The sequence below is a fragment of the Physella acuta genome, unplaced genomic scaffold, assembly GCF_028476545.2.
Source record: "Physella acuta isolate Inbredline_101_S28 unplaced genomic scaffold, ASM2847654v3 ptg001658l, whole genome shotgun sequence".
Classification (NCBI taxonomy): Eukaryota; Metazoa; Mollusca; class Gastropoda; family Physidae; genus Physella; species Physella acuta.
The window spans coordinates 102,494-130,314 of record NW_026733171.1 but is presented as its reverse complement, the minus strand read 5'-3'; the positions used below and the strand labels follow the sequence as shown (position 1 = coordinate 130,314).

The 27,821-nt window shown below is 35.8% G+C and overlaps 2 protein-coding genes across 2 annotated transcripts; one reads left to right on the top strand and one right to left on the bottom strand.

Annotated features, from left to right (window-relative positions):
- The first annotated feature begins 1,461 nt into the window (after positions 1–1,461).
- On the top strand, positions 1,462–4,890 carry LOC131929637 (putative uncharacterized protein DDB_G0282133). Its single transcript, XM_059285932.1, has 2 exons — positions 1,462–1,581; positions 2,676–4,890. The coding sequence occupies exons 1-2, from the start codon at positions 1,536–1,538 to the stop codon at positions 4,799–4,801; spliced, it is 2,172 nt and encodes a 723-aa protein (XP_059141915.1). The 5' UTR covers positions 1,462–1,535; the 3' UTR covers positions 4,802–4,890.
- Positions 4,891–20,640: 15,750 nt separating this feature from the next.
- LOC131929634 (uncharacterized) lies at positions 20,641–23,255 on the bottom strand. Its single transcript, XM_059285929.1, has 2 exons — positions 23,061–23,255; positions 20,641–22,591 (listed from the first exon to the last, which is right to left on the bottom strand). Exons 1-2 carry the CDS (start codon positions 23,104–23,106, stop codon positions 20,676–20,678), a joined length of 1,962 nt encoding a protein of 653 aa, XP_059141912.1. The 5' UTR covers positions 23,107–23,255; the 3' UTR covers positions 20,641–20,675.
- Between the last annotated feature and the right edge of the window lie 4,566 nt (positions 23,256–27,821).

Genomic DNA, 27,821 nt, shown 5'->3' with positions numbered 1-27,821 from the left:
TTAGTAAACTACTATAATAACCCATCTTATCCTTAGTCTATTAAACTCACTTAACCGAAAGTAAGTGCCAAAGCGCTAACGGGAAGGTCATAAAAATGTGATTAAATTTTAATCATCCAGATGAAGCTGTACTATGTTATCTGAGTTTTAGAAGCCAGAAATAGAGTAAAGTACAACCTCCTGATATTGGGGGCATTCATAATTTGAGAGTAATCCAAGGTTAAGATTTTCTAAAATTTATGTTTGGAATTTCGACTGTCTAACTGAAATAGTATTTAAGTTGTTGTGTTCCCAATTAAATATAGTGACTGACCACTTTTGGTTACCGGAAATCGTACAAAAGTTGAAAGGAAGCTTTGCATACAACCTTATTTGAAATTTTGTCTACCTAACTTTAAAGGTACTTATATTAGCAGGTTTTTAGAGACCGGATTTAGAGTACGTATCATTTCCGTATACCAGAAATCGCTTACAAATTGAAAAAACGACAAATTTTACATATATGTATATATATATATATATATATATATATATATATATATATATATATATATATATATATATATATATTTGGTCAACATATCTGAAACGGTACTCAAGTTATCGTGCTTAAAGACACACACTCTGACGGACAGGATTGCAAAACTATATTTTTCCGACAAGGCAAAGTTATAAAATTTCATTATTCATCAAAATATCAATTTAAATTCTTGTACGATTACAATGAATCCTGTAAATTCCGTATCCAATACAGTGGGGAGGTGTAAAACGGCGAAAACTCTTAAATTTGTATTTAATTTTTCAGCACTATCACAATACTTTTTCTATACTCTGTGTACGAGAAAGTAAAAATACGCCTTTAAGCTAGCTCTGTAAAAAACGTAATAATAAAAACTTTATTTAGTATTCTATTTCTACAATTATCATCTAATTAAGATTCGGCCATGTAGTCCTAAACAGGTGTTTCAATAGAAAATAGACGAACAATTTGTTCAACTTGCTATTAATCTAATCAGGCATCACCAAAATAATTAATTTTAAAAATTTAAATCAATTTAAACGGTGTTTTAGAAAATGGAAATTCTTATCTCGATGACTTAAAAATATTACTATTTGTTACAGTTTGAAAATGCAGTGTCAGTCACGAGACGAATGTGACCCAAAAGTCATCTAAAATTGTATTCAAGTAAAAACAAAATGTGCGTACAATTAGTAGATAAATTGTTGTTTTTTTTTTTAAATTTTTTTTTAATAAAAAAAAAGATAACACTATTTTTTTTTAATTTTAAAATGCTTTATCGTTTCTTTAATTTATTACTAAAAAAAATTTAAACTTACAAATTCGTGTCGACCTTTGTATTTTAAAAATAAAATTAAAATGTTAAGTTCCAAATCAGGTTTTGTCCTTGAAGAAGGCCCATACTAAAGGTAACGACTTGGGCAGTATATAAAGATGGGGCGCACGGACAATCAACAAAAAGGAAGGCAGTTCTTCTTGACAACATACAAAGACAAGATCATAATAGCCAACAACTATGAGGGTGCTTGCTGTCTTCATCGTTGGACTTGCCGTCGTATTTGGTAAGACATTGCATCTCATGACATGTTTTGTACTTGATAATAATAAGGAATGTTTTTAAAAATATGTGAACAAATAGGTGACTGGAACAATGTATTATATATATATATATATATATATATATATATATATATATATATATATATATATATATATATATAATTTTGACCAGGTCTACAGTAAAATGGCTTAAAGGAGTTAGGCAAAATTAAATTATATTAAAATATACCAAATTTTGAAAATTAAAAAATAAAAAATTCAGTAAATTTTCTGTTACAAAAAGTATCCAGCTTTCTCTAATAGAGCTAGGAGAAGGACCAATGCTTTAGTGATCAATAGGCATACATGTTATTTTTTTAAACCCTGAGACCTACACAAAATGTTTATTTTTAAAGATGACTTTGCCATGGCAACCATATTTTTTGAAGAGTCCATTAAGCAAGCTAATAATTCCCCTCAAGTACCCTAACTTAGATTTAAAAGAAAAATATAAGGCTTATTAATTTGATTTTTTTGGTTGGGGGGGGGGGGGCTAACCCCATAAAAGGACACTTTTGGTTTGACTTTAGATTTCACCTCCCAGTCAAAATCTTTAACAAATAACTCGCTTTTACTTAGAATGTCTTGCTCGATTATTTTTTCTGAATATCTTATTAAAGTTTTGATGTAAGGGTTTAGGGTTAGGGTCTATCTGTGAACGACTGTATTCTGTTGGGTTTAGACTTGGAAGCATTATGAAGAGAAGACTGTAATTCAATAACGGGCGTAATGAGTTAAGCGACAAATCTTGCCTTATTGATACGGCTGTTATGTCGTCGTCTACACCGCCATATTGTTAATCACACTCAAAAATATGTGAATTTGTTTATTTTGTTGTTTTTTTTGTGTATGTCTTCTCCTTATAGCTGAATGGCCTTGACCGAGTTGTTGTTGATTCAGATTTCAATTGCATTTGAGTCCTACTTTGGACGTTTCTTCAGATAGCTGATTCGTTTTGGTTTGGGGAATGCTATTCGATGAACTTTATTTATTAATTATAAAATTATTAACAAATGTTTGGTGCTAAGCATTTATGTAATACGTGGGTACTTTTCAGGAAATGTCGTAATTACCCCGGGAAACAGAAATGTTAACACTCCAGTTGGCGAGATCCATACCAGAAATGTCGTGATTACCCCAGGAAACAGAAATGTTAACACTCCAGTTGGCGAGATCCATACCAGAAATGTTAACACCCCAGTTGGCGAGATCCATACCAGAAATGTTGTCATTACCCCAGGAAACAGAAATGTTAACACCCCAGTTGGCGAGATCCATACCAGAAATGTTAACACCCCAGTTGGCGAGATCCACACCAGAAATGTTGTCATTACCCCTGGAAACAGAAATGTTAACACCCCAGTTGGTGAGATCCACACTAGAAATGTTGTCATTACCCCAGGAAACAGAAATGTTAACACTCCAGTTGGCGAGATCCACACCAGAAATGTTAACACCCCAGTTGGTGAGATCCACACCAGAAATGTTGTCATTACCCCAGGAAACAGAAATGTTAACACCCCAGTTGGCGAGATCCATACCAGAAATGTTAACACCCCAGTTGGCGAGATCCACACCAGAAATGTTGTCATTACCCCAGGAAACAGAAATGTTAACACCCCAGTTGGCGAGATCCACACCAGAAATGTTAACACCCCAGTTGGCGAGATCCACACCAGAAATGTTGTCATTACCCCAGGAAACAGGAATGTTAACACCCCAGTTGGCGAGATCCATACCAGAAATGTTAACACCCCAGTTGGCGAGATCCACACCAGAAATGTTAACACCCCAGTTGGCGAGATCCATACCAGAAATGTTGTCATTACCCCAGGAAACAGGAATGTTAACACCCCAGTTGGCGAGATCCATACCAGAAATGTTAACACCCCAGTTGGCGAGATCCACACCAGAAATGTTGTCATTACCCCAGGAAACAGAAATATTAACACCCCAGTTGGCCAGATCCACACCAGAAATGTTAACACCCCAGTTGGCGAGATCCACACCAGAAATGTTGTCATTACCCCTGGAAACAGAAATGTTAACACCCCAGTTGGCGAGATCCACACCAGAAATGTTGTAATTACTCCAGGAAACAGAAATGTTAACACCCCAGTTGGCGAGATCCATACCAGAAATGTTAACACCCCAGTTGGCGAGATCCACACCAGAAATGTTGTCATTACCCCTGGAAACAGAAATGTTAACACCCCAGTTGGTGAGATCCACACCAGAAATGTTAACACCCCAGTTGGCGAGATCCACACCAGAAATGTTAACACCCCAGTTGGCGAGATCCACACCAGAAATGTTGTCATTACCCCTGGAAACAGAAATGTTAACACCCCAGTTGGCGAGATCCATACCAGAAATGTTGTCATTACCCCTGGAAACAGAAATGTTAACACCCCAGTTGGCGAGATCCATACCAGAAATGTTAACACCCCAGTTGGCGAGATCCATACCAGAAATGTTGTAATTACTCCAGGAAACAGAAATGTTAACACCCCAGTTGGCGAGATCCATACCAGAAATGTTAACACCCCAGTTGGCGAGATCCACACCAGAAATGTTGTCATTACCCCAGGAAACAGAAATGTTAACACCCCAGTTGGCGAGATCCACACCAGAAATGTTGTCATTACCCCAGGAAACAGAAATGTTAACACCCCAGTTGGCGAGATCCATACCAGAAATGTCGTCATTACCCCTGGAAACAGAAATGTTAACACCCCAGTTGGCGAAATCCATACCAGAAATGTTAACACCCCAGTTGGCGAGATCCACACCAGAAATGTTGTCATTACCCCAGGAAACAGAAATGTTAACACCCCAGTTGGCGAGATCCACACCAGAAATGTTAACACCCCAGTTGGCGAGATCCACACCAGAAATGTTGTCATTACCCCAGGAAACAGAAATGTTAACACCCCAGTTGGCGAGATCCATACCAGAAATGTTAACACCCCAGTTGGTGAGATCCACACCAGAAATGTTGTCATTACCCCTGGAAACAGAAATGTTAACACCCCAGTTGGTGAGATCCACACCAGAAATGTTGTCATTACCCCAGGAAACAGAAATGTTAACACTCCAGTTGGCGAGATCCATACCAGAAATGTTAACACCCCAGTTGGCGAGATCCATACCAGAAATGTCGTCATTACCCCAGGCAACTAAGCAGTAATATGTTGCTTAACACAAAGTATGAAATTTCTGTCATACATTTGTCAAAATAAAATTAAATCTCTGTCTTCGAACAAAGTTTCTTCGAGGTTTTTTTTTTAATTTAATATTTCTAATGGTGTTCTTCCTTGTTTAATTTGATAAACATAATTTTCTGGCAATAATGATATAAATATAATATTTAACAGTTCGTTACACAAACACAATAGACACCAGACTAATTCTAATATATAAAAGCCCATGTGCGCACTTCTCTCTGTCCGCAAAATTTTTTGGCAACGTCGTCAGAATGTTCAGCGATATATGGAGAACTTAAAAATACGGATTTTTGATGAAAATAATATGGTGGACGGTATAAATGTATAAACTAAATTTTCTTTAAAGAAGAAAAATAAAAATAAAAGCATATTCAAATGTAGATCAGATTTCTTACTAAAGCGTTTATTGTCCTGACAAGAACGCATTAAACAATGACATCACATGTCATATGTTTACACTATAAGGAAAGAACCCAAAACTAATGGCGCCATCTTCAAATTGTAGAATATTAAAAAATTAACTAATTCATTCAAATTCGATTTAGATCTACGTACGCTATTAAATATATACAATACTTAATTATCTAATATATAAAGTTCAATTCTGTATGTTTATATGTATGTAATCGAGGATTACAAAGGAATACAAGAAAAAACGAAAAAACAAAACGATACTTAATGGATTCAAGTGTTAGATTATTAAAGTGCTCATGGTCTAAATTTATGAGATAAAAAAAAATTACTCTTGAAAGTTTAAAAAAACAATTTTCATTTTATATACTTAGAATAACAATTTTCAATTACAAACATTACATATAATTTGAAAAAGTGTATGAACATTTATAACATTTCTAAAATTGTGTCTGAAATGTATTTGCATTTTGTCCTATAGTTCTCATAACGTCCCTTGATTTGGAAAACACAGTTACTTCCCTTTAAAAAAACCATTAAATCGGTGGAAGAAAGAATTTACTTTTTATTACTTTGTTTTGGTGTTAGGTAAAAAATTACATAATTAGCGGGGGTTGATTGTATTGTCGTTGGTATTTTTAATACTGCCTTTTATTTATTCTATACACTGAACATACTGTTTACTAATTATTTTTGTAAATCAATTACACTTAATAAGCCAGGTCCTACAAATCCTATATGTTTATTTCTTTCCATTTACGGATAAGCTTGGAGTATTATAATTTTGTTCACTAAATTGAAACAGACGCGTCCGCCGGCGCCTCTGCACGTTTCGATTTTGCGCCCTGGGCTATCCTGTGAGCGCTATGCTGCATAATTTTGTTTTAAACAGTGCGATAGACTATGGATAAGAAAGGTTACTATAGTCTTTATGTGAATCAAATCCGGGCGTCCTCCGGCACCCCGACAGGGTGTTATTTGGCGCCCCAGGCCTTCCCGTGTACGTCATAGTACCTATGTTCGCGTAAGTGAGTTCAAAAGACTATGAATAAGTTGGGTACTATAGTCGTTTACTAAGTTGAATCAGGCGGTTACGCCGCACGTCGTCATGGTGCGATTTGCCGCCCCGGGCTAGACTGTGGACACTTTGAGTTTATCTTTGCGTTTGTGTTTTCTTTGTGTTTGAGTTTGGGTTTGCGTTTGTGGTTGTGTTTGCGTTTAGATTTGGGTTTGGGTTTGTTTTCGTTTGCTTTTTCTCTTTTCGTTTGTGTTTTCGTTTGCTTTTTTCTTTGTATTTGTGGTTGTTTTTGTATGTTGTTTTTTTGTGTGTTTTGGTTTTGTTTGGTTGTGGTTGGGTTTGTGTTTGCGTTTGCATTTATTTTCGTTTGCTTTTTTGTTTGCGTTAGTGTTTGTGTTTTCGTTGTGTTTGTGGTTGGGTTTGTCTTTGTCTTTGCGTTTGTTTTTGTGTTTTCGTTTGTGTTCGTTTTGTGTTAGTGTTATGTTAGCTTTTTTTTGTGTGTTTTGGTTGGTTGTGGTTAGGGTGGGCAATGCCGGGTAAAGGCTGTTTACTAAACACACAAGTTATGGTCCTTTACAGATATGTTTTTCTAATTTACTAACGCGGACTCTCTATGTAAACTACTTAACTAATTTTATATCTGTTACGTTTACGTTTACGTTTACGTTTACGTTTACGTTTACGTTTACGTTTACGTTTACGTTTACGTTTACGTTTACGTTTACGTTTACGTTTACGTTTACGTTTACGTTTACGTTTACGTTTACGTTTACGTTTATGTTTACGTTTATGTTTACGTTTACGTTTACGTTTACGTTTACGTTTACGTTTTTGTTTTTGTTTTTGTTTTTGTTTTTGTTTACGTTTATGTTTACGTTTATGTTTACGTTTATGTTTATGTTTATGTTTATGTTTATGTTTACGTTTATGTTTACGTTTATGTTTATGTTTATGTTTATGTTTATGTTTATGTTTATGTTTATGTTTATGTTTATGTTTATGTTTATGTTTATGTTTATGTTTATGTTTATGTTTATGTTTATGTTTATGTTTATGTTTATGTTTATGTTTATGTTTATGTTTATGTTTATGTTTATGTTTATGTTTATGTTTATGTTTATGTTTATGTTTATGTTTATGTTTATGTTTATGTTTATGTTTATGTTTATGTTTATGTTTATGTTTATGTTTATGTTTATGTTTATGTTTATGTTTTTGTTTTTGTTTTTGTTTTTGTTTATGTTTTTGTTTTTGTTTTTGTTTATGTGTAATTGTATATGCATTTGTAATTGTATATGCATATCCATAGTACAAATATTGTTAAGCAATATTTATGTTACTCGTGCTTTTAATATTAAACTTTAGAAATACAAATTATATAATCTTTTTGTACAAAACCCTGATGCGTTAGTTAAATCGTGCCAAAATTAACTTTTAAAACCATTTTAGAACCAATTTTACCCTTCTATCGCACTTATCTCTAACTAAGAAAAAAGAAGTCACGATCTGTAGTGTATTTTGTTTTTTATTTAATGACAGTAAGTCACTGATAAGAAAATTTACGTGGGACACTGAACAGCAGCACCAATGTGGCCATTGCCTTATTTCTACCAATATTTATTTCAAATTACGGTTAATTAAAACGAACCAACTGTTAACTCATAAGCTTCCCTAAGCATAGTATCTAGACCTAAATTCACTCACAGACTTTACTGCTAATAATAAGTCTTCAATATAGAAAGGTATAGTGTGGTCAGCATTTTACCCAGCTGCATTGACTACCTGTAACGTGGGTCAGGATCCCATCAGAACTATCCCAATTCTCTAGCGCGATCCCGATCTATATCCCTTATCACTACACCTACAACTGAAGAAAAGAAGAAGAGAAAACGTGCGACATGTTTCTTTTTGTTAATTTCGCAGAGCAGTGTACTGATAAAAAACCGAAGTGGACAAGGGGTGACACCACATTGCAAAATAAAATATGTTTCGATGTTTGGACATGACTGCTAAGTAACTTTAGCGTGTGTGTGTGTGGAAGGGGGGGGGGTTAACAACAGTTAAACAATAATTGTCAATTTGATTGTGTAAGTACTTTTGCCTTGGGTCGATACGCTTGCGCCTGTGTTTTTTTTTTGTTTTTTTTTTTTTGTTAAGCATGATTTGTGATTAGGGCATTTTACAAGTTTTTATTTCACGCTTCCTCCGTCTGTCGTCAGCCTGTCTGTCTAGATCGAAACGCCCGACCAAAGTTTCGGGCATTTCTAACAGACAGATCCGGTTCAAAGTTGGCACGTTGGTCAGGGCATGAAGACAATGGAATCCGACATTAAATTTGACTTAATTGGATGCCTAAATAATTTTTCATGAATTAATTAAAATTTTGTCCAAATGAGTAGCCAGTCTTACCCAACTATTCCGCGTTATCGTGTTTATTAGGCACGCAATAGTTTTTAGTTATGCAACTCTATTGCAAATAAAAACAATTTAAAGTATTGAAAAAATTCATAAAAGACGTTTTAATAACAGGCGCTTAGTAATAATGCACTGAAATTACAAAATAAATTATTTTCTTGAAATATTTAAAATACACTACCATTTAAATAACTAAAAGAAAAGCCTGGGTTTCTTCCTAAATGTTAGTAAAGGTATCCAACAGCTTATAAAGTGACCCACATTTTCTTCATAGTTATTTAAATGGTAGTGTATTTTTAAATATTTAAAAAAAATATTATTTTCTACTTTTTAGTGCATTACTATTAAATTCTTGATATTAAAACGTTTTTTTATTAAATTTTTAAATATTCAGTTTAACAATAAATTCTGACAATACGTCTATTTATACAGTAAACGAACCAAGGGGTAATGGTATTAATTGGACGTTATGATTAATGTTTTACATTATAATAAATAGATAATAGCATTCTAGAATCTGCTCTGACCCTCACTCAAGTAATGTTTTACGCTAGACACTATTTTACCGTTTTTAACTTATGATGAAAGATGATTTCTAGCACTTAATCATTTTATGTTTTTGGTTTGTTTTGTTGATATTAAAAGGAACTAGACTACCCGTTATCCTTGGATAACTGGATTTCCGGGGTCATCCATAAACGACATCACGTTTGTTTTACGATTTTTATCTTTCCCTCCCTCCCTTCTGTCACATATAGTCACAAAAAGCCAGACCCACATTTACAAAGACGTCACACCTCAGACATATATTTGTCTTTCAAAACACCGATTTCGACTGAGCATGGTTCTGACCACACTATATCTCCGTATGCTGAAGTCACAAAAGCAGGTGAATTTTTCCCAGGCCCCGTGTCCCCAACAAGCCTCACACAACATGTTTTCGCCTTTTAAAACTCTTGGCTGAGCGTGGGTGTGAACACACTATCTCTACATATGCCGTGTTCACAGAAACAGGTGAACTCTACTTTACCTGCCCCTTATCCCGCCAGGTTTCGAAAGGCAACTTTATCATTTTATTTTTTTAAAACTTCTATTTCTTTCTATAGTATTTTCTAAGCTCGAAACTCATTTTATTCATAAATGAAGAAATTATTAAAATTAACGTCAAACTAGTAATAATAAATTAGAATCAAATGTAAGTGTTATCATTTCGCACTGTGCATTAAAAATCAAACAACAAAAATTAAAACAAAAAAAAATAATATCTACATGATGTGTCTCGATCCCGTACCACAAGTAAGGTAATTATTACACTATCATCTAAGTCAGCTGGGTACATTCGATTGAGTGCTAATTTATTGGGCTAGTTAATGTTAATTTACCTAGGGCGTATAATAAAGCTAAATTACGTGAATATTATTTTTTAATTAGTTTATTTATACAGAGTTACATGACTGAAAACCATTGCGCATCTAATGAAAATGATAACGCGTGTATAATAGTGCGGAATACTTGGATAAGACAGCTTACTAATTTGGGCAAAATTTTAATTAATTCATAAAATTAATGAGGTATCCAATTAAGTAAAATTTAATGTCAGATTCCATTGTCTTCATATCTTGACCCACGTGCCAACTTTGAAAGGAATCTGTGAGTTAGAAGTGCCCGAAATTTTGCTCGGGCGTTTCCATCTAGACAGACAGAGAGACTGACAACAGACAGAGAGAGGAAGCAAGTTAAATAATGCTTGAAAAAAAGAGTAATTTTTATGAGATCAAAGAAATTTTTAAAAACCTATAAAACGCTGTGCCGACTAAACAGGAAATAATATAAATAAATTTAACACTAATCTATTAAAATTATTCACCTTAACATATAATAATCAATGCGGTAGAAACAAAAAAAAAGTTAAAACTTAAATAGCTGTATTTCTTTTTAAAATTACTTCCACTGGCAAAATTATTAAACATTTTAATTAAATCGTTTTATTCGGCACTACTTCTATTAAAATGAATCGATTTTTACTAGAAATCTAAGCGAAAATATTATTTGATATTGATCCATTTAATATATTTTAGAATATGCGTGTATTTAATATTCTCTTCACGTTCTTTTGTTGACGTATGCAAAAGAGTGAAAACTTTGCAGAGTATAAAAAAAAATTAAGTCGTTACATAAATAGACCAAACTCGTAATAATTATAATAAGACAATTCAATGCAAGTAAAATCACTGTATGTGTTAATGTTTACTTTAACACATGGGTTCCCAAACTGTGGGTCATGACCCCCGGCTTTCTGAGGGATCGCCGACGGGTAGACTATAACCATAGCCATGAAATAACAACATAAAGATATAGAAGAATATCTGAAATTCGGCATTACTGGAAATGGAAAAGAGAAGAAACAATGCGTACTGTGCAAAGCTGTTCTCATTCATGAGTATATGAAGTCAGTTACAAACGGCAGAGACTTGATTAAACAGGAAGCTTGCACCAAGAAAACACGGCATTAGTGCAAACATATGAAACCATATTAGAAATTGTCAAGCAGAATCAAGCAAAAAACCTCTCACACAATAGGAAAAAAAACATTCATAAAGCCTTGAATATTAAAGATGGTGAAATTAATTCTTGGGGACTCCTGTGCAGTAAAGATAAACATATATCTATGTCTAATACTATTCAGCGGCTTATAGCAGACATGTCCGTAGATGTTAAAGAACAAATTTTGAATTAAATCAAGCTCATTGTTTTGTTTTTAAATTGATGAATGTACAAAAGTGAGCTAGTGTTCGCAGTTGCTTGTCTTTGTGAATTATATTCATTCAGATAATAGCAAAGAAGAGTTTCTATTTTGTGAAATAATCATAGAGAAAATAAATAGTTTTTTTTTTAAATCGGAAGGTTTTTACGAATGTTGCGCCCTGTTGGTTCAAAATTGTGCTTTCAGAAAATAAAAGATGTATCTCCATAACCAAGGGGAATCCATGATTCACCGGTATGCCCTCGCCAGCAAGACTCTTCCGACTCCATTGCTAATAAAAGTCATAAATTATATTAAATCTGGAGCCCTAACACCCGTCTATGTGCAAAGAACTGTGCAAAGACATGAATAAAGATCACGAAGTTCTGCTTTTCTACACTACAGTACGCTGGCCGTCAAAAGGAAATATGGTGAATCGTGTTTTTGAATTGAAAGATGAAATCAAGTTGTTCTTGGAAGTGCAAAGGAAACAAGACCTTTCGATATACTTTATCGACAAAGAGTGGTTGGAGTGTGTCATACCAAGCAGATATATTCGAACATCAATATAAGCTTAACCAGAAGCTTCAGGCAAAATGAACAAATATTATCTACTTTTATGATAATCCGTGCATTTTTATCAAAGCTGCAAAATTGGCACAAAAAAAATCTTGAAAATATTGCCATGTTTGAGGAACTCTGCAGTCGGACAGATGAATATGTGTGATCAATAAAAATTGAAAGAGGTTTCTGGGCATCTTGAATCTCTTGATAACGAATGCTGGTGTTATTTCCTTGAGCTGAGAAAAGAAGAATCTGCATTGTCACGTAACCTATTCTCTGCTTCCCGTGACGTTGCCATTATTCCCGATGAATTACAAGAAGAATTCTTAAACTTGCGGAATGATTCCGCGTCACGTACCGTGTAAAATAAAAACTACTGTCACAATTTTGGTGTAGTATGCACCATTCATACACAAACGTGAAATTGATTGCCTTTCGATTTTTAGTTCTTCTTGTGTCTACATATCTTTGCGAGACTAGTTTTTCAACACTTCTACAATTATAAACAAAACAAAGAAATACATTAAATGTTGACAATGACATGGGGTTGGCGTTATCAAAAACTCAACTTTGAATGTTGAAACTAGTTAATAGTATGCAATTCCACCCATCGCATTAAAACAGCTATCAAGAATTATTCATATTTAAAGTCTACTATAAAATCTTATTTTAGTGCTGATTTATTTCCTTACTAATTTCGACTTTTTAATTCTATGAGGGTCGCGGGTCACTTACAGTTTCTAAAACGTCTATAACATCTATATCCCGACTTCACTGGAGTTGGCATCCCCATTACTGTTTAAAAAATATTCGAGAAAGTTTAAGGAAGATCACCGCTTTATTTTTTATTTTTTTTAAATTCAAAATTTTTAATACAATAGAGTTGCGGAACTAAAAACTATTGCGCACCAAATGAACATGAAATGCGCGTATAGGAGTGCGATAAATAGAAGGTTTCCCTACAAAATTCAGAAAATTTGAATTAATTAATACAAAATCAATAACGCGTCTATATAAGTCTAATTTGATGTCAGACTGCAGTGTCCTTGGCACTCGACACACGTGACAAGTTTGAAATGAATCGGTCTGTGAGAATTGGTCGAATTTTCGCTCGTCAGTTTCGATCCATGACAACAGATGAAGAGAAATAAATAAAAGTGTACAAACATTAGTTCATAATAAGATTTCATGAAAAAAAGTTTTAATAGCAAGCTTTTATGTAATTATGCACAAAAAGAAGAAAATAATTATACACTACTATTAAAATAACTATAAAGAAAAGCGTGGTTCACTTTAGTATCTATTTGATACCTTTACTAATATTTAGGAAGAGATCCACGCTTTTCTTTATAGTTATTTAAATAGTAGTGTATAATTTATTTTCTCCTTTTTAGTGCATTACTATACCACCCGTCATCCCTTGGATAACTGTGGGGGTCATCAATAAAAACAAAATAACTACACATTCAAAAAGACGTTTTTGTCTTTTAAAAACACCGATTTTGGCTGAGCATGGGTCTGACCACACTATCCCTTCGTATGCTGACGTCACAGGTGACCTACCCAACTCTACTTCACCTGCTCAGTGTCCCGTCAAGTCTCAGACAACATGTTTTTATCGTTTAAAAAACGATTCCAGCCGAGTATGACGCTGACCACACTATCCCTTCATATGATGAGGACACAGAAACAGGTAACTCTACTTCACCTGCCCTGTATCCCGCCAAGTTCCGATTGGCAACTTTATCATTCGCATCTAAAATAAACTGAAAAAAATTAACATAAACATTTTAAAAAAAAATTAACAATAACATGTCTCGAACCCTTGCCACCTGCATCGTAACCGAATACGCTAACAAGGGATTAAATTATATATTTTACTTTTAGTCTACGTAAGAAACTTCATTGACGCGAATAGGCTCTAAATCTAGAACTATTTCAAATTAAATTTGATCTCAAATTAACCAATGTATAGTTAAACTGTAATAGATTGAGATAATTGTGAGGTCAAGGGAACTCACTCTTCTGTATTAGTATTATATTTATATTGTTATCTTGAGTGATGTCCCTTACATGTTTTTATGTATATAAGTGTCTCGTCACTTCCGCCCTCCCTCTCTCTCCTCCTGGTGTGAATAAACTACTGTTAACAACCAATGTGGCTCCTCGTCAGTGATTCCAATCTATCACATTGGCGACGAAGGATAAATAATCCACTAGAAAGAGCACCTACTTACGCAAAAAAGAGGTTTGCTAGAGCATATTAGCTAAGTATTTCTAGAATAATGGCGCTGTATGGCCAAATAAAAGAATTTGATTCGAATGATGAAATTATTCAAGATTATCTAGATAGGTTAAGCTTTTACCTTGAAGCAAACGACGTGACGATAGAAGCCAAAAAGAGAGCTGTTTTGTTAACAGTCATAGGGCCTCAACAATTTAGGCTACTAAAGGACTTATGCGCACCAGCTAGTCTAACTACTAAGAGCTTTAACGAGCTGAGCAAATTGCTAACAGACCACCATGCGCCTACCCCATCAAAGTTTCTATGTCGAGCTAGATTTGACGGTAGGACTCGTCAACCAAACGAGTCAATATCAGAATACGTTGCTGCTTTACGTCATTTAAGTAGATTCTGTGAATTCGGAGACACACTGTCTGACAGACTATGTGAAAAGTTTGTGACAGGTGTAAACAACCCTGATATTCAAAGAAAGTTGCTGCTCGAGTCAGATCTAACATTAGAAAAAGCAATACAACTTGCAACTTCATTCCAGCAGTCATCCGATGCGGCGAGATCTCTTACGCCTTCAGAGATCCATGCAGTAAACAGCAGGTTAGTCAACAAACACCAACCCCATCAGAGCATTCCAACTTATGCTAAACAGCCTGCACGTTCAAAGCCTAGATCTAAATCTAGTAATAATTATCAAAAATGTCATCGATGCAAAGGTCCCCATGCATCTCATCGGTGCAAGTTCAAGTTAGCAACTTGTTATAAGTGCAGTAAGCAAGGTCACATTGCCAAGGCCTGCTTTGCAAAGTCTTCGTCTGTTGCTAAATCTAGCCAGTCAAGACAGTACCGCAACCAAAGGCAGCACTATGTTAACTCTCACCAAGACTACCAAACTCAACCAATGAACCACTCTACCTGTGAAAATGCTCAAACTGATTCGCAGCCGGATTTCAACCTGTTCTCTGTGAAATCAAAAAGTCATGCTCCCATCAATGTACTAGTTAATATCAACGGTAAGAGCATCAGCTTCCAACTTGACACTGGAGCATCTCTAACAGTCATCACAAAGAAAGATTTTGACGCTGTCACAGGAGGATCAGTGCCTCTACAGCCATGTCACAAGTGTCTAACAACATACACTGGTGACAATGTTCCGGTAATAGGAGAGTGTATGGTTCATGTGAGTTATAATGGTCAAAGTGTTAAACTTCCTCTTCTTGTGGTTGAAGGAAATGGACCACCATTACTAGGTAGGAACTGGTTAAGTAATCTTAAGTTAAATTGGGAGAGTATATGTTCATTGACCAATGCAAAAGAATCTAGTCTTACTTCACTAGATAAAGTTATATCTGAAAATAAAAGTGTTTTTGGCAATTCAGGTTTACTAAATGATAGAACAGTGAAGTTAAGCATTAAAGACACAAATCCAAGATACTGCAAAGCTAGAGTTCCACCTTATGCAATGAGGAATAAAATTGAAAATGAGCTAAGTAGATTGGAATCTAAAGGCATCATAAAGAAGGTAGACTATTCCGATTGGGCAACGCCCATTGTGCCAGTGTTAAAGAAGGATGGTTCTATAAGAATTTGTGGAGACTACAAAGCTACACTGAATAAGCAAATAGAGCTAAATAGGTACCCTATTCCTAACATTTCAACTAGAACTGCATCCAGATTCAAAAGTCTATACGACAATAAACACACATAAAGGACTCTACCAATATGAAAGACTATGTTTTGGCATATCATCTAGCCCTGGAATTTTCCAAGCTGTCATGGACAGTATTTTTAAGGATATTCCAAATGTTTGTGTTTACTTTGACAATGTGTACATAACTGGTAAGAATGACACTGAACATCTTGAAACACTTGATAAAGTATTGAAAATTGTTGGTGAAAAAGGTTTAAAGATAAACAAAGATAAATGTCAATTCATGTTGACAGAAATTAGTTTTCTTGGTTATATATTGAGCAAACAAGGCATCAGACCTCAACCTGAGAAAACAAAAGCCATTAAAGAAGCACCCAAACCTGAAAATACCCAACAACTAAGAGCTTTTTTGGGCTTGATAAATTACTATGCAAAGTTCATAGGGAATCTGTCTGGTAAACTATCACCACTGTACAAGCTGCTACAGAAAAATGCAACTTGGCACTGGGGTAAACAACAAGAAGCTGCTTTTAATACAGCAAAAGAAGCTTTGTCTTCTGACACCTTACTAACTCACTATGACCCAGGGAAAAGACTTATATTAACATGTGATGCTTCACCAGATGGTGTAGGAGCAGTCTTGTCCCACATGGATGAGAAGGGTGACAGACCCATTGCTTTTGCCAGTAGATCTTTGAACCAGGCTGAGAAAAATTATTCTCAGTTAGATAGGGAAGGCTTAGGCATCATTTTTGGTGTTAAGAAATTTCATAAGTTTCTGTTTGGTAGGAAGTTCACCATCTTTACAGATCATAAACCATTGCTAGGTTTATTTGGAGAAAGCAAAACCCTACCTGAGCATGCCTCACCAAGAATTCAAAGATGGGCTATCACACTAACTGCATACAATTATGAATTGAAATACAAACCTAGATCTGAGAATAGTGCAGATAGCCTTAGTAGATTACCTTTAAAAAAACCAAAGCCTGAGCTATGTACCAGAAGATGTATTTGTTCTCTTCACTATCATGGATAACTCCAATATAAATGTGAATGATATTAAAAGAGAAACACAAAAAGATGAGTGCTTAATAAAAGTATATGAGTACTGTAAAAATGGTTGGCCTGAAGAGTCTGTGAATGATGACTTAAAGCCATATAAAATAAGAAAAACAGAGTTAAGTCTAGAAGATGGATGTATACTATGGGGGTCAAGAGTAATTATCCCCAAAATATTACAAAAAGAACTTTTAAGAACTTTACATGATACTCATCTTGGTTCTTCCAAAATGAAGAGTCTAGCAAGATCATGGTTCTGGTGGCCACATATGGATGCTGATATTGAAAAATATGTAAAGCTTTGTTCAAGCTGTGCACAACATTCAAATCAACCAGCTACAGCACCTTTGCAAAACTGGGACTGGCCAATCGAGCCATGGAAACGTATACATATAGATTTCGCAGGACCTTTCATGAACAAAATGTTCTTAATTGTTATTGATTCACATTCTAAATGGTTAGAAGTTAAAATCATGAACACAATCACTGCAAATGATACCATTATAGAACTTAAGGAAATATTTTCAACTCATGGATTACCAGATCAAATTGTTTCAGATAATGGGCCTAGTTTCACAGCTCATGAGTTTAAACTGTTTTGTGTGGCAAATGGTATTGAGCATATAACCACATCCCCCTATCATCCTGCTGGGAATGGTTTAGCTGAAAGAGCGGTAGGCATATTCAAAACCGCTATGGTAAAAATGAATACTGGTAACAAGTTTTCTCTTAGAGAAAGAGTAAACAGGTTCTTAACCAAATACCGCACAACTCCTCATATAACAACAGGTGTTGCACCATGTGAATTGATATGTGGTAGGAAAATTAAAACTCATCTTGACCTACTACATCCAACTGTTCAAAGGTCTGTTTCCCAACATCAACATACACAAAAAGTAAATCATGACAAATCATCCATTGAAAGAGAATTTGCAGTTAATGATAATGTGTATCTAAGAAATTATGGGAGAAGGGAAAAATGGATACCAGGTCAAATTGTTAAATGTACAGGACCTGTGTCTTATAAAGTAAAAACAAATGATGGACTTATTGTCCGTAGACATGCAGACCAGTTAAAAATAACTTGTGCAGATAATAAGTGTGAATCTGTCAATCCCACCAAATCTGAACAGTTCACACCAACTCAGTTTGTTCCACAACCAAGTTCTGTTGATATGAGTGAACCAAGTAGTCTGGAGTCAGAAAATGTAAATTCTGGAGTTAATGATTTAAATCCTAGACCTCCTGAGATAGAGAATCCAAATGGTCAGAATCTTGAGTCACCAAATCAAAAGCCACTGAGAAGGCCAAGCAGGACAATCAAAGTCCCAGATAGTTAGACCTATGATTTTAAAGGTCAAAAGGACTTTGACATCATTGTTTTGTATCTTGATTATGTTGTAGCATATTGTGCATTGTTTGTAAGGATGTAATCTACCATAGTGTTCATGTTACAATATAATTGGTGATTTTAGGATACTATCAATTGTTCTATTGAGAGATGTGTTATTGTGTTCTAAGGGTAAAGGGATGTAATAGATTGAGATAATTGTGAGGTCAAGGGAACTCACTCTTCTGTATTAGTATTATATTTATATTGTTATCTTGAGTGATGTCCCTTACATGTTTTTATGTATATAAGTGTCTCGTCACTTCCGCTCTCTCTCTCTCTCCTCCTGGTGTGAATAAACTACTGTTAACAACCAATGTGGCTCCTCGTCAGTGATTCCAATCTATCACATAAACAAAGATTTAGATCTATATAAAATAATTAAGATCTAAAATAGTTTAGTATAGAAACTCTTATCTAGATTCTACGGCTGGTTTGGTTAAGTTTTAAGTTTTAAATCGAGTTTTCTCGTAGATCTAGAACCTAGAATCCTAAATAGATAAATCACTTAGATTAGATGATCCGTGAAGCTAAAAAGCAAAGATTTATATTAAATATTTAAGGACTAAAATAGTTTAATAAAGAAACTCAATAATGTATTCTGATTTTAAAATGCTTTTTAATTTTAATTAATTAATTTTGGTTTGACCTGGATTCTAGATCTATAAATAACTCCATTCGACAGCTGATATTTAGATTCTAGATCTAGATGACTGTTGAAAATTTATATTAGTGTTGGAATGTTATAAAAAATAGCAAACGGACGTATCCTTAAAACTATAGCCGACAGAAAATTAGCTATATAATGCGTTATACTTCTGAATAGAGGCAACAAAATCTTCGATGGAAGCCACCATTGTTGTTGTAAAAAGTAAATAAATCATGTGACGTCACTATTCACTATAAGTAAAGTCATTGTTCTTAACTTTTATAATTAATGTGGTTAATCTACCAATGAATAAATCAATAAATTAATTAACCTCTTTAAATAAATTTGTGATTAACTGTCTGTTTAAAAAAGAAAATTGTTCTCTACCTAAATACTATTTTACAGCTCTACACATAGTGCAGATTCTCTCCTGTGACTAAACGAACAAACAAAAAAAAACAAATAAATATTCAAACATGTAAACAAACTTGAGTTTTTGTAGTTTACTAGGCATGCTGCCCAGCTTAGCTTAGGCTTTTGAAAACATTGAGAATTTGAATGCTTAATTAATTCGCCCATATAAGGCGCCGGTCAGTCGAGGTCAGTTTTGACCCCCTCATCGTAGACTTTTCGGCCAACCGGCCCCCGTGTTCTGTCGACCCAAGGCAAGATCCTGAAAAATTTGAAGCGCCTGCGGCGCCAGGTGGTGCCCTATCGGGCACCCGACAACTTAGCTTTATATATTATAGAGATTAGCAAATTGCATAGATAAACAAAGATTTTAATAAAGTAATTAAGGCCTGAAATACTTTAGTATAGAAATGTATTATTTGAATAGATTCTAGATCTAGGTATGGTCTACATCTGTGTAAGTCTAGTTTTTCCGTAGATCGAGATCATATAGATCTAGAATATCTAGATCTATATGATATAGAATCTCTAGATCTAAATGATCTAGAATCTCTAGATCTAGATGATTTTTTATTTTTCTTCTTTAAATAAAATTGTGGTTATACATTTATAACATCTAACATATTGTTTTCAACAAAAGTCCGTATAAAGGTATCCATATATCGCTGCCGATTCTGACGTGATGTTCGGCGAAAATATTTTGCGGACAGACAGAGAGAGAGAGAGAGAGAGAGAGAGAGAGAGAGAGAGAGAGAAGAGCGCACATGGCCTTTTATATATTAGGATAGATTACATAAAAGCTTGTTATTAAAACGTTTTTTTTTTATGAAATTGTTTTTTTAGTACCTTACATGTTTTTATTTACAATAGAGTTACATGACTAAAAGCCATTGCGCACCTACTGAACGTGATGACGCGCTATTGAACGTGTGGAGTAGTTGGATATGACTGCCTACTTAGTTGTTCATATTTTTAATTAATTCATAAAAAATTAGTCAGGCGACCAATTAAGTCAAATTGAATGTCATGTTGCATTGTCTTCATGTCTTGACCAAGGTACCAATTACGAACCGTATCTGTCAGGAAGAAGTGCCTGCAATTTCGCTCGGGCGTTTTGATCTAGACAGACTGACTGACGACATACTGACGACAGATTGACGACAGACAAAGAATTGAGTTAATTAAATATTAAAAGTTTGTAATAATAATAATAAAAACAAAAACAGTAGAATTTTTTCTTTCTTTATAAAAGATTTTATTTCATTTATGCAGCAGTGTTATGATTAAAATGCGGGTGGGGTTGGGTGGTTGCCAGCGTGCTCATCAGCGCGTTTGACTGGTGGGGTTGGGTGATTGCCAGCGTGCTCATCAGCGCGTTTGACTGGTGGGGTTGGGTGGTTGCCAGCGTGCTCATCAGCGCGTTTCACTGGTGGGGTTGGGTGGTTGCCAGCGTGCTCATCAGCGCGTTTGACTGGTGGGGTTGGGTGGTTGCCAGCGTGCTCATCAGCGCGTTTGACTGGTGGGGTTGGGTGGTTGCCAGCGTGCTCATCAGCGCGTTTGACTGGTGGGGTTGGGTGGTTGCCAGCGTGCTCATCAGCGCGTTTGACTGGTGGGGTTGGGTGGTTGCCAGCGTGCTCATCAGCGCGTTTGACTGGTGGGGTTGGGTGGTTGCCAGCGTGCTCATCAGCGCGTTTGACTGGTGGGGTTGGGTGGTTGCCAGCGTGCTCATCAGCGCGTTTGACTGGTGGGGTTGGATGGTTGCCAGCGTGCTCATCAGCGCGTTTGACTGGTGGGGTTGGGTGGTTGCCAGCGTGCTCATCAGCGCGTTTCACTGGTGGGGTTGGGTGGTTGCCGGCGTGCTCATCAGCGCGTTTGACTGGTGGGGTTGGATGGTTGCCAGCGTGCTCATCAGCGCGTTTCACTGGTGGGGTTGGATGGTTGCCAGCGTGCTCATCAGCGCGTTTGACTGGTGGGGTTGGGTGGTTGCCAGCGTGCTCATCAGCGCGTTTGACTGGTGGGGTTGGGTGGTTGCCAGCGTGCTCATCAGCGCGTTTGACTGGTGGGGTTGGGTGGTTGCCAGCGTGCTCATCAGCGCGTTTCACTGGTGGGGTTGGGTGGTTGCCAGCGTGCTCATCAGCGCGTTTCACTGGTGGGGTTGGGTGGTTGCCGGCGTGCTCATCAGCGCGTTTGACTGGTGGGGTTGGGTGGTTGCCAGCGTGCTCATCAGCGCGTTTGACTGGTGGGGTTGGATGGTTGCCAGCGTGCTCATCAGCGCGTTTCACTGGTGGGGTTGGATGGTTGCCAGCGTGCTCATCAGCGCGTTTGACTGGTGGGGTTGGGTGGTTGCCAGCGTGCTCATCAGCGCGTTTCACTGGTGGGGTTGGGTGGTTGCCAGCGTGCTCATCAGCGCGTTTGACTGGTGGGGTTGGGTGGTTGCCAGCGTGCTCATCAGCGCGTTTGACTGGTGGGGTTGGGTGGTTGCCAGCGTGCTCATCAGCGCGTTTGACTGGTGGGGTTGGATGGTTGCCAGCGTGCTCATCAGCGCGTTTCACTGGTGGGGTTGGATGGTTGCCAGCGTGCTCATCAGCGCGTTTGACTGGTGGGGTTGGGTGGTTGCCAGCGTGCTCATCAGCGCGTTTGACTGGTGGGGTTGGGTGGTTGCCAGCGTGCTCATCAGCGCGTTTGACTGGTGGGGTTGGGTGGTTGCCAGCGTGCTCATCAGCGCGTTTCACTGGTGGGGTTGGGTGGTTGCCAGCGTGCTCATCAGCGCGTTTCACTGGTGGGGTTGGGTGGTTGCCAGCGTGCTCATCAACGCGTTTGACTGGTGGGGTTGGGTGGTTGCCAGCGTGCTCATCAGCGCGTTTCACTGGTGGGGTTGGGTGGTTGCCAGCGTGCTCATCAGCGCGTTTGACTGGTGGGGTTGGGTGGTTGCCAGCGTGCTCATCAGCGCGTTTCACTGGTGGGGTTGGATGGTTGCCAGCGTGCTCATCAGCGCGTTTGACTGGTGGGGTTGGGTGGTTGCCAGCGTGCTCATCAGCGCGTTTGACTGGTGGGGTTGGATGGTTGCCAGCGTGCTCATCAGCGCGTTTCACTGGTGGGGTTGGGTGGTTGCCAGCGTGCTCATCAGCGCGTTTGACTGGTGGGGTTGGGTGGTTGCCAGCGTGCTCATCAGCCCGAAATATGGAAGCTGAGTTGACAACTGCGTGGAATATAGCGTTACAATTTATTATACTTAAATGGCTTTGATCAGACTAATGTACTACATTCTCAGTTCTTTATTTAGTTGTTGTTTGTTTTTTTATAATTCAAATTGACCGTTTCACTTTTCTTAAAAAAAAAAGAGTTAGAAAAAACAAACTTCGCATTAATGTAGATTTTTTTTTTTTTTTTGCTTTCTTGCAAACATCCGCAGTTTAATTTTTTTTTTTAAACTGTAACCTAATAAACTTTATGTATTTGTGTAAATTAAGTTTTATTGGCCAAATATAATTTTCCGCCTTTAACGAATTTTCCTACCGTAAATAGTTTTTTTTTCCTATTTTTATTCAAACGCGAGTCAAAAAAATCCCCCCCCCCCCCATTTATAAGCAAGACGTGAAAAATTAGCTACATATTTAAAATAAAACATGATTAAACTTAAAATGGATAAAGTAATGATATATAAATACCTTGTATGGCAAGTATGCCGATGGCGACGGCGAAAAAGAACCTCATGGTTGCTCAGTAAATGTATGTGTTTAGCTTTTCCCACTTCAGCTGCGTGATGTTTTGTGTTAGATCGGGCTCTTCGAAAGTCTTGATCTCCAAGGCATGTTGCCTTCCTTAAATAGCTCTTCTGTAAATTAAAAAGAAAAAAAATCGTGTACAACAGAGGGGTTTAGATTTTAATAATTTAAAAAAGTTGACGACACGCTGAAAATTATTACAGAGATAAGTTGTTTTTTTTTTTAATGTAGGTCACTGTCCCAAATTGGTAATCACGAAGTCACACTTTCTGACATCGTGCCTGTTTCGTTTCATTCTTTTAATTTTAAGTTATTGTTTTTAAAACAAACGTACTGATTATTGTTAAAATTTAAACGATTTGACCTCAGTTTTATCTCAAGAACCAAGTGACTAATTATTTCGGTTGTTTTCGGTAATTACGCTTTTTACAAGCTGTTATTTAACTCACTTCCTCTGTCTATCGTCAGTCTGTCTAGATCGAAACGGCCGAGCGAAATTGCAGGCACTTCTAACTGACAGATACGGTTCGTAATTGGTACGTGGATCAAGACATAAAGACAATGCATCGTGACATTAAATTTGACTTATTTCGTGTTTCCATTTACACGGAGCAATTACTTTTTCAGTTGATTCTTTTCTATAAAACAAGACATTTTATCATTTCGTTTCTCAACTCTTGATAATTTTGAACGTTTTTAAAATAATTTAATAATCTTTCCAATGGTTTTCTTTTTGAAATTGTTTTAATAACGTTTGGGATAATGAGAAAACTTCATAGAGTTAAGACTAAATTAGTTTTTTTTATAAGCACGGTAAGCAGAACACAGTAAAGAAATTATCTTTCCTTGACTAGTTTGGTTTTTTGTAAATAAAAATTATGAGCAATTTGTTTAATCATATATCACTTTAAAATCGCAAATTGAACATGTAGGCCTATAGGTAGTATGCTGCATTAAAAACGTTCGATTTTAATCAATTGGCTAACTTAAACATGTATTGGCCATAATTATTACTGATTTAATACACATAGTCTAGCAAATACAATTGTCAGCATTACATAGGACGATAGTATTTAGGTTGTTTGCATTTAATTAAAATAATACAGTGATAAATATTTCCTATTTTAAATTATGATATAATTTACAAGTTTAAATCAACTAATAAGACGAAATCTACCAAAATTAGTTTATTGGTTAGGTTTGTAGCCAAAATGCGTAGGGGATTTCATGAACTACCAAAGCAAATTTGTTTAATGTTCTTACTAGCGTGCCCGTCGCCGCGTGTTGCCGCGGTCCAAGAAAAAAAGGCTGACGAAATATATTAAGAGGGTCTCATCAATTATGTTACCAATCATATATTCTTACTCGCGTGACCTTGTTTCCAAAAACTGCTTTATTTAAATGTACACGTATTTGTTTTATTTTCTCATTTTCAATGCATTTTAAAAATAATTTTTATAAAGATTTTTTAATGGGGTAGGCTGCCGAAAAAAAAAACAAATTCTTAACTAATAAGCTTTACTTATTTATTTGTGTGTACCTACGCTAGGGTACTTAAAATAAAATATCTGCATGCATCAGGGAATCTGCTGAAAGTATGGTTGCCATGGCGACGGCAGCCGTCTTGAAAAAAAAAAACCTTTTGTGGAGGTACCAAGTTTAAAATCACACATATACATTGATCAAATAATCATTGATCCTTTTTTTACTAACTCCAATAGAGTTAACTGCTATGTATTTTGTAGCAGAAAACAATCTAAAATATATTTTTTTCAAAATTTCAAAATTTTGTATGTTGAAATACCATTAAAACTAATGCTAAATTTACTGGTATTTCACTAAAGAAAATTTGGAAAATTCGAAAAAAATAATCTCGAGTGTTTTTTGTTACAAAAACTAGCCAGCTATATTTTGGGGACACTCCGCATCTTTCTCTGAACGTGCTAAAGTAAATTTGGAAGGGATGGGGGATAGAGTTGTATGCAGTGTGGGGTGGGGCAGCTATGAAGCTGTTCTTGATTGTAAAAAAGTCTCTATCAAGCTCAGCCGCTAATTAGGACGAATGACGTCAAGCTATTTTTATCCGTAGCCCTTGAGGGTGGGTGATTAGTCAGCCATCATGTAAATAATGAATAGTTTGGTGTAGAGAGTAAGATGATCATCATCGTCATATGTAATCATCATTATCATCATCATTATCATAATCATCGTGGTCATTATTATTATCATCATTATCAATAACATTAAGAACACCTTTTCTTTTGGTCTTTCTTGAAGAGCATTAAGCCTCTTACTAAACTCTCCATTTTATATTCTCCTGTCGCTCTTTTTAATTTTTCCTTAATCATTTCCGCACTAATTGAACCAATTACTATAAACACATATTTAACCCTTATTGACGTTTATTGTTTAAATCGAAAAGCAGCAAAAAAAAATTGTAATCGTTTCACTATACCTAATTTGTAGACAAACTGTATGTGTAAATTGAATTGTAAATCAAACTGTGCCGTGTAATTTGATATCGTTTTGATATAGCAAGCCCATATTCACGGTTGTGATTTAAATAATAGGCAGCAAATCAGTTTTTTAAATCACTTCTCTCTCAATTTTGTAGACGTTCTGTGCATATTTCGATTCTACGATCATGTCCACAGTTTAAACATCTATTTTTTTTTACATTTATTCCATTTTGATGTTTATTATTTAAAAGAAAAACATAAACATAATTTTATCGTATTTTTACAGAAAAAAAACCGTAACTAGACCGCCATCGTGTTGTCTATTTTTAGACTACCAGAACCATGTTTTCATTTGGTCACGCGGACTCTATCGTATGGTCACGTGTGTTCTGTTTATCTTTAAACTCGGTTATATAACGCACTATGACGTCATACTGCAAGGGGTAGGTGTTCATTTGCGTTAGATCACCCCACCCGTAGTTGCCAAATTGAAATGAATTTTTTTTTAAAAGATATATTTAAACTGACGGTTAAACTAGAATTTTAATTTAAGTTGTTAGTTTGTATATTGTTTTCTTTTTTTTTGTAGTTGTTATTGTTGTTGTTGCTTTTTTCCCACATCGATATCTTTTATTTTTTTTAAAACATTAAAATAATAACGTAACAAATAAACAAAGTAAGTAGCCTCCAGTCTCCAATGCTAAATAATTCTAAGGACTCCTCAATCTGTACCTTTCAGTTATTAATATACGAGAAATGTCTTAAACTGAAGTTTCAGCCTTTTTCTTCAAGTGTTGTGTAGGGCGTATGTTTGTATAAAAAAGATGATACAGTGAAACCACAAGCAGGACAGGATGAAAGTAAATCTAGGATAGGATGAAAGTAGATCATGGGTAGGACAGTGGCGGAACTAGAAAAAAAAGGGCCACCCCACCAAATATGGTTGGGCCCCGTATATATATATATATATATATATATATATATATATATATATATATATATATATATATATATATATATATATATATATATATATATATATGTATGTATATATATATATATACATATATATATATATATATATATATATATATATATATATATATATATATATATATATATATATATATGTATGTATATAAAGAAGCTAAAGTCGTCTTAATATCTAGCGGCCTCTCGCGCAAATGGACTTGGATTTTTTTTTTTTCAAAATAATTTTGCCGACAACAGCTTTTGTTTGATAGTAGGAGAAAGAGGACTCGGCTTTCAAAGTGGTTTAAAAACAAAGTGAAAAAGCATATACAAGAGCGTGGGGTGGTGTCTATAGAATAAAGATAATCCAGCTGCAGCTAAGGCAATCTTTTTACAAACCAACCATCAAGTCCAAAATGCAAGAAATTTATTTTTTAATTTAACTATCAAAATTTATTATGGTTGGCTTTGGGCCCCTAAATGGCGTGCCCCCCACCCCCCACATTTCGGGGTCTTGCGGAACTGTAGTTCCACCACTGGGATAGGATAATGTAGATCAAAGATATGACAACAGTAGATCTATGATAGGATGAAAGTAGAACTATGATAGGATGATGGTAGATCTAGGAGATGATGAAACTAGATCTAGGATATCCTAAAAGTAGAACTATGATCATTAAGATAAAAGTAGATCTGTAATCGAGGATATAAAAGTACATCTAAAATATGATGACAGTACATCTAGGATAGGATGGAAGTCGAACTAGGATAGAATGAAAGTAGATCTAGGAGATGATTAAACTAGAGTTAGGATATTCTGAAAGCAGAACTAGGATATGCTGAAACTAGATCTAGGATATGATGAAAGTAGAACTAGGAAATGCTGAAACTAGATCTAGGATATGATCAGTAGCGTAGCCAGGATCGTCTCATGGCGGGGGAAGGGGGTTCAAATTTTTACCCGGGGACAAACTTTCGATTTGCACCCCCCCCCCCCTCAAACTTTCGATTTAGACCCCCCCTCAAACTTTCGATTTTCACCCCCCCCCCCTCAAACTTTCGATTTACACCCCCCCCCCCCCCTCAAACTTTCGATTTACACCACCCTCATACTTTATATATATATATATATATATATATATATATATATATATATATATATATATATATATATATATATATATATATATATATATATATATATATATATATATATATATATATATATACCGAGGGGTCTATGGAGGGGTTATGACCCCCCTAACCCCCCCTG

Bases quoted from the DNA above. Each gene is read 5' to 3' on its own strand.
- LOC131929637 (XM_059285932.1), top strand. From the start codon at position 1,536: ATGAGGGTGCTTGCTGTCTTCATCGTTGGACTTGCCGTCGTATTTG. The intron at 1,582-2,675 runs GTAAGACATTGC...GGTACTTTTCAG, and splicing joins TGGACTTGCCGTCGTATTTG to GAAATGTCGTAATTACCCCG.
- LOC131929634 (XM_059285929.1), bottom strand. From the start codon at position 23,106: ATGAGGTTCTTTTTCGCCGTCGCCATCGGCATACTTGCCATACAAG. The intron at 22,592-23,060 runs GTATTTATATAT...TATTCCACGCAG, and splicing joins CGGCATACTTGCCATACAAG to TTGTCAACTCAGCTTCCATA.